We start from the raw sequence: 7,354 nt of genomic DNA on the forward strand, positions 1-7,354 counted from the left end.
TGTTTATATTTGTTGTTATTTTGAGCATTAACATTAGACTGATGGTCTTTAATTCTAAAATTGAATCTTTGTCGAGTTTTTCCGACGTAGATTAATCCACAAAGAGTATATTTAATACCGTAAACAATTTTGACTTAAACAAGAGGCCCACTTGGGTAGATTTCATTGAAAAAAGGGGCGGGGTAAACTTTTGAATGTGCTTCAATCAAACAGAAAGGAAAAAAAAAATAGACAATAAAATTGAGAATGGAAATGGGGAATGTGCCAAAGAGACAACAACCCGACCATAGAAAAAACAACAGCAGAAGGTCACCAACAGGTCTTCAATGTAGCGAGAAATTTCCGCACCCGGAGGCGTCCTTCAACTGGCCCCTAAACAAATATATACTAGTTCAGTGATAATGAACGCCATACTAATTTCCAAATTGTACACAAGAAACTAAAATTAAAATAATACAAGACTAACAAAGGCCAGAGGCTCCTGACTTGGGACAGGAGCAAAAATGCGGCGGGGTTAAACATGTTTGTGAGATCTCAACCCTCCCCCTATACCTCTAGCCAATGAAGAAAAGTAAACGCATAGCAATACGCACATTAAAACTCAGTTCAAGAGAAGTCCGAGTCTGATGTCAGAAGATGTAACCAAAGAAAATAAACAAAATGACAATAATACATAAATAACAACTGACTACTAGCAGTTAACTGACATGCCAGCTCCAGACTGTGAATCAATATTAACGCCAAAATATGCAATCTTTAATGACCTGACAACAGTATCGTAACTATATCCCTTCTTAATAAGTCTATTCAAAGGTTTTGTTAGTTTATGAAGTGAATACTGACACCTTTGTGCTTTATAAAGAATATTTCCATAAAAAATTGCATGTGAAATACTTGGACGTATAAGAAGTCTGCATGTTGATCTATATTTACGAATGATGTCCTTATACCGATGATAAAATTTAGTAAATGTTTTGACTAGTTTGTGATATCGAAAACCCTGGTGTAATAATTTTTCAGTAATACATAAATTTTTCTCGTTAAAATCTAAAACATTGTTACATACACGAGCGAACAAGCATACTCTTCTAGCTTCACAGTATCCAAATAATAAGAAAAACATTCATAAAGATAGACTAGAATGAGATTTACAGATCATTTGATAGACATGACTGATTTCCAAATTTTGCCTGTTTTCAGAAAGGGGTACTGCTTAGATAGTGGGGCTATTTTTAACAACACAGCCAATCAGTTCTTTTAATAGCATTTTTTATGTTCAAATATGGCTACTTAATGAAACTAAGTAAATGATTTATTTTTTTAAGACATGTCATTATTGTTATAGGTACCAGTATTGTATTACAACTCCAGTTTCCGGTGCATGTCAAAACATGGAGGGAAACAAAATAGTGCATTGTTTTCTGAATTGTTTTCTGAACTCAATTTTTTCTGTTTGATTATAGGTTTATTCTGAATTGAATTGAAACATATATATATAGACTTTAAAAAAAATCATGCATCTTTTGGGGATATCAATCCAGGAAAGTGGAAGGATATCATGTTTACTGGAAGTGGTGCGGTCTAGTAAAAACAGCAAACAGAAAGTAGAAAAAAATATTTTGAGTTCAGGTTTACGTAACTTTTTATTTTTCGTGGCACGACCCACTTTTTGTTCGATCAAATAACAATTTCACATTAGTACATACATGATATGAACATGATTTTTTTTCTATGTAGCATTTTTTATTTTTTTATTTTCAAAGATCAGTTGTTTTGCATGTAAGCCTATGGAGCAGTCAATTACAAGACTGCAACCTAAAGAGATTACAATTGCCATTACTTACTTGGTTCAGGACACTTTAAGAAAAAATGGTGGGTTGAACAAAATATCATTATGGGTAAAAATACATTCATAAATCAATCCTATTATGGATAGTGATTTTGATCTGTATCATTTTATCCTGCATTAAAAGACAGCATGACAAACCATCATAACATTCAATAGAAGACTAGTTTAAAACATAGTATGGAAACATGGTAAATGACAACAAGGTTAAAAAATTATAGACCAACAATTTCCCCTCAAGACCCGAAATATTGTACATTGTTTATCATGTGTAAACGGGAAGATACAAAGGAATAATCTTAACTCGAACGTCCACTTAAATAAAAGAAAACTAAGTTAAAAGAATAAACCGACAAAGACACTCAACAAGAAAAAAATCTCCGGAGGAAAATGTCATTGAAACAAGATCGCTCTCTGAGAGCATAAATGACCTTCTTAATTTGTTTTACATTTGTCATTTCAGGGCCTTGACTATGTAGTATGAGCTTTTCTCATTGTTGAAGGACGTACGATGACATATAGTAGTAATTTATGTCATTTGGTTTTTTGTGGAGAGTTGTTTCATTGGTAATCATACCACATCTTCTTTTATATTCTTTTACATCTCCATTTTTCCCGAAGATCACGTTATATTATAATTATTCTTTTTTCACTACCTGTTAATTCTCTAAAATGTTTAAGATGTAACGCACCTGGCAAATGATGCATTAATACACATTCTTCAATATACAGAATTGTTACTAAAATTTGTGGTGTTGATCTTTTCCGTCTTAATAAAACCAGGTTTAATTCACCATTTTCTACATTTGAAAATGCCTGTAATAAGTCAGGAATATGACAGTTCTTGTCCATTCGTTTTTGATATATTTTGTTATTTGATTTTGAAATGTGATTATGGACTTTCAGATCAGTATTTTTGTGTTTTTACTTTTAAACCAGTAGAATCGAAAGCTTTACATGATGAAAAGAGAAAATGCCTTCCATGACATTTAAAAAAACCCAAGGAAGTTGACATCAGCGGCGTATTTATCACAAAGAGGGAAGAACTAAAATTCCACTTTATTATCAAAATCCACCTGTTCCTACAATTACAGCAAAACTACCTTGGTTATTTTGGCTTTTAAATAATGCATAAAACCCCTCTGCCTTCTGACTGTTACAAATCGGCAAATTTTCTACACAGAATACAAATGTATATGAGCTTTTAATTTGTCATTTCCGTTTTCAATGTTCATTGGTGTTTAGGTTTTTCTTATTTTACTTCTATCAAATGCCAAAAAAAATTCACAATACATCAAACGAACTGAACCAACTGTTATATTCTTATGTAGGGAATAATATTATAAACCTGGTTTAATACGGGTATTTTTATCTATATTATCGAATAATATATATTAATATTATTAATTCGTATATTTTAACAAATTTGATTCGTTTAGGGATAGTCACATGTTAAACTATATCTTCGAAGGGAGAGAGAAAACGGCGGATAGCAAAAAGCATATTGCACAGAGCATATTGCACGGTTATTTTTAGAATACTTAAAAACCGATTTACTTTGTGACGACATGTAATGAATTTCAGGATATCGTTAAACGTTTTGAAACAAATGATATCTGTGTTCGATTATTTGACGAAAAAAAATCTTCTCAAATACATATATAAGATGTCAAACAAACGAAAAAATAAAAATAAATAACAACTAATATGTTGTTATTGTCAAGGAGACAATATGATATCTTTCAAACAAAATCAGATGACGATTTTGAATCAAATATGCATAATGGTCTGAAATTAATAATATAACAAATATAGCCTTTGTATGAGGTCAATACAGGATATATCTACTTCGTCCTCAGTCAATATACTTCTTTCAGGTCAATATATCCTTGTATTGACCTCATACAAAGGCTATATTTGTATATTGTCATGTATTTTCACATTGTATCGTGTTGTTAGGTGGATATCACCATGATGTATAACATTCATCTGCGTTCTACCATTACTTCAAAAAAGGAGAAAAGTTCATATAGTTGTATGAAAATTAGTCAAATATACATGTAGATGAATATTTTAATTTTATATTGAGAGTAAGGTTCAATTTCTGGTAATGCATGCTTTATCATTTGTATTTCAAAAATATACACTGAAGTCAAATATACAGGTTTTGTTTTAGAGAATGATTTTTTTCAAAGGAAAATGTCGCAGTCTTATACAGAATTCTATGCACTAGCACTATAGAACAAACAGTTAATGGAAATCATAAGAACAAATTATAAAAGAAATTTGAGTTTCTTTATAAGGTTATTTGTTATAGATATAATTACCCTCCCCTCTCAAGAATATAATATTAAAGCAATGAATTTAAATGGAAATACACCGATATTCACTTAAAAAGATAGATATTTGTCTCTGAATACAAGACGATTACAATTAAACAAAACAAAAGTCCTCCTTTATATCTTTTTATTAAGCAATGAGATATCCAGAGAAGGTACTATAGTCATCACTATTACTGAAGATAGATTGACTGTCATGACCTCCTCTACACCTTATATAGATGCGATCACCTTTCTTTAAGGTCAGCACAACATCAAAGGTACCAGTTTTATAACCATCGCCTGTTGTATAACTTCCAGCAGTCTTAGTATCATTTTGCCATAAACTGAGAAATAATGATTTTCCACTGATTGACATTACAACTGCAGAAAAATGATAAAGTCCTGCTATCGGAGCAGTAAAGACACCTGTTGTGACGTCATATGCGTTCAAGTTGTTTGTCCATAGTTTATCAAACTTTACTACTGCATTTGATGATAAACTTTGTGCAGAATTCCTGTAGGCTGTGAATGCAGGTATATCGTTTTGTCTCAGTTCTTGTCTATGCGCAATATGCTCTGAAAATAGATGTATCAGCAATGTACAGCTTTTTCACAAATGCAATAATGAAAATAACATTTTAAACATTTATTGCATCCGAAGCATATCATATTGCGATTTGATAGAACACTCCGAAGCAAAGAATGAAATACATTTCGGAGAATGAAATACACTTGAGACAAATACGAAATTACTTTTTGAGTCTAAATATCACTTTGTTATCTTTTATCTCTCTTTTAAATGTTTTTAAAAAGTAAAATCACAAAAATACTGAACTTAGAGGAAAATCAATTCGAAAAGTCCATAATCACAAGGCAAAATCAAATAACAAAACGCATAAAAAACGAATGGACAAGAACTGTCATATTCCTGACTTGGTACATGCATTTTTAAATGTAGAAAATGGTGGATTAAACCTGGTTTTATAGCGCTAAACCTCTTACTTTGATGACAGTTTAACACAAGAGGACGTATATTTTTTAATAGAATACAAAAATAGAAATGTATAAAATTACCTGTTCCCTTCAGCTTTAACATCATTCCAATAAGGTCATCAAACAGGGACTTCTCTGTGAATAAAGCAATAAATATGTTTAAGATAAAAATATGCAAAATCTTTTTCTACTGAAAATTAAAAAAAATACGCAAAAAAATTATCGATCTCCAAGGTAAAACCTGACTAAAACGCTAGAATATATCAACTAACGGACGTGGATGATTTCAAAGTATAATTTCTGGACATGATATTAGCTTTACATTTCACTTCCTTGTTTAAGATGGTATAAAAGTAAAATATATGACTTTAATTTGCGTTATCAGAATAAAATGACATAATGTAAATATAATTTGATTGAGAAAACAAAATATTCTATATAGCTAATAACTTACCAAGTTTTGAAGTACAAGAGCTTCTAACAATACCTATATGTCCAGTCAAAACCAAAAGTAGTAACGGAAAAGAGAGCATTATAAACATTTTAAAGTTGACTCGATGGAATTGTAAAATGCCTACTGTATGCCTATTCTGTCATACAGTTCTGTCATACAGTTCTGGCATAATAGTTCTTATGCATATATGTCCCATGGTATTTCTCCATTTTGTCATCAAATGGTAACCTAATATATTTAATATATTCGTGTAACTATGTAACAGCTGCATGTATGTATTTTACTTATTTTCTGGTATTTAAGTCAGCAAGTTACGCTCAACAGTAAATCCAAATGTAATGTTAAATAAGTCATTTACTGTAAATGAAAGTTCGCGAGTGTCAAATACAGTTGCTCTGAAATATTTAAAGAAAACCTGGTTAAAATGAGCATCGGCTTGTTCCTCTATGTAACTATGGTATCCTTGAGACTAACAGCCCATCCACATCGGTACCGATTAAGAGGCGGTAAATATGACGTCTAGTCAGGTTTCAGTAAAGCTGCCAAGTGTTTCTTACGGGGGCTCGCGGTTATAAATTTATTTCATGTAATATATATGATTCTCTTTCCCCCTATAAATGAATTTATCATATACTTAATGGAAATATAAGATAAAAAATGGGGTCACCGACACCGTTCATTTAAGCTTACAATTTGCCATCGAACAAGGTATGCATTTGTGTTAAGGTTCGTTTTTTCTGTTAATTTGATAAGAAAAATAGAGGTAATATCAAAATAAAAAAGTGCTTAATTACAGAAATCGCTTAAATTTTACAATTGTTTGTTTAAGTACTGCTTATTTAAAAAAAATAATAGAAAATAAAGGTCACTGATGAGTTAAAAAAGATATTTTAATTTTGATGCAAACAAAAATTGCACCAAAGGGAATTAATTTGGATGATGTAAACATTTGAAAAATCATCTTTGACCAAAACGAATTGATCTTTTGGTTGATGTTAGTACCATATCATAAAGTAACAACTAACAGTGTAATAAATGAAATTTGTAATGAAAAAAAAATATTTTTTACATTTTTGTTGATTTTTTGTACCCTCGAGTCTCCTAAAATCAATGTCATTAGATTGACTCAAAAAGTCTGAGCAGCCAATATGAAACACACTTAAATCGACATAGTCATATATAATTTAGCAACAACCTTCAATATGAAGTTTCATTACAAAAGAGTCAAACTCTAGAATTGTATTTACAAGATAAACTTAATATTTACCAAAATACCAATAAAAAGATAAACACTTTTACGCAAACATGCTACTACAAGATTACCAAAGCTGTATGTCTCATGAGATCATAGAAAAGTTCAGAATTTTAGAAGAGGGAATTACCAGTACATTTTGTACAAAGAGGGAAAACTAGATGATTTCATCAAGTAACAAACTAAATGATGTCTCAAAACACAAATCCTCATTTACAATGATCAAGGTACAGGGAATTTTTAAATAAATGATTATCAAGGTTATTTTACTTTTATAATAAATTAATTATAAAGAGGGAACTAAAAATCAGTTCTAGTTTTTTACTATTTTGTTAAATGAACAATGTTGGGGGAGCGTTTAAAATCATGTGATGCGTGAGGGTTTTATGATCTTTTCAGTTTTCACTCATGTTTGCAAGTTCCTAAATGTATTTGTATTTAGCCTCAACTTGGCATAAACTACTCTGTTGTAAAGAAATACGTATTAA

General features: G+C 30.7%; 1 protein-coding gene across 1 annotated transcript; it reads right to left on the minus strand.

Moving 5' to 3' along the window:
• Positions 1–4,297: 4,297 nt before the first annotated feature.
• LOC143056654 (complement C1q and tumor necrosis factor-related protein 9B-like) lies at positions 4,298–5,749 on the minus strand. Its single transcript, XM_076229807.1, has 3 exons — positions 5,615–5,749; positions 5,242–5,295; positions 4,298–4,743 (listed from the first exon to the last, which is right to left on the minus strand). The coding sequence occupies exons 1-3, from the start codon at positions 5,700–5,702 to the stop codon at positions 4,316–4,318; spliced, it is 570 nt and encodes a 189-aa protein (XP_076085922.1). The 5' UTR covers positions 5,703–5,749; the 3' UTR covers positions 4,298–4,315.
• Between the last annotated feature and the right edge of the window lie 1,605 nt (positions 5,750–7,354).

The sequence above is a fragment of the Mytilus galloprovincialis genome, chromosome 13, assembly GCF_965363235.1.
Source record: "Mytilus galloprovincialis chromosome 13, xbMytGall1.hap1.1, whole genome shotgun sequence".
NCBI lineage: Eukaryota > Metazoa > Mollusca > Bivalvia > Mytilida > Mytilidae > Mytilus > Mytilus galloprovincialis.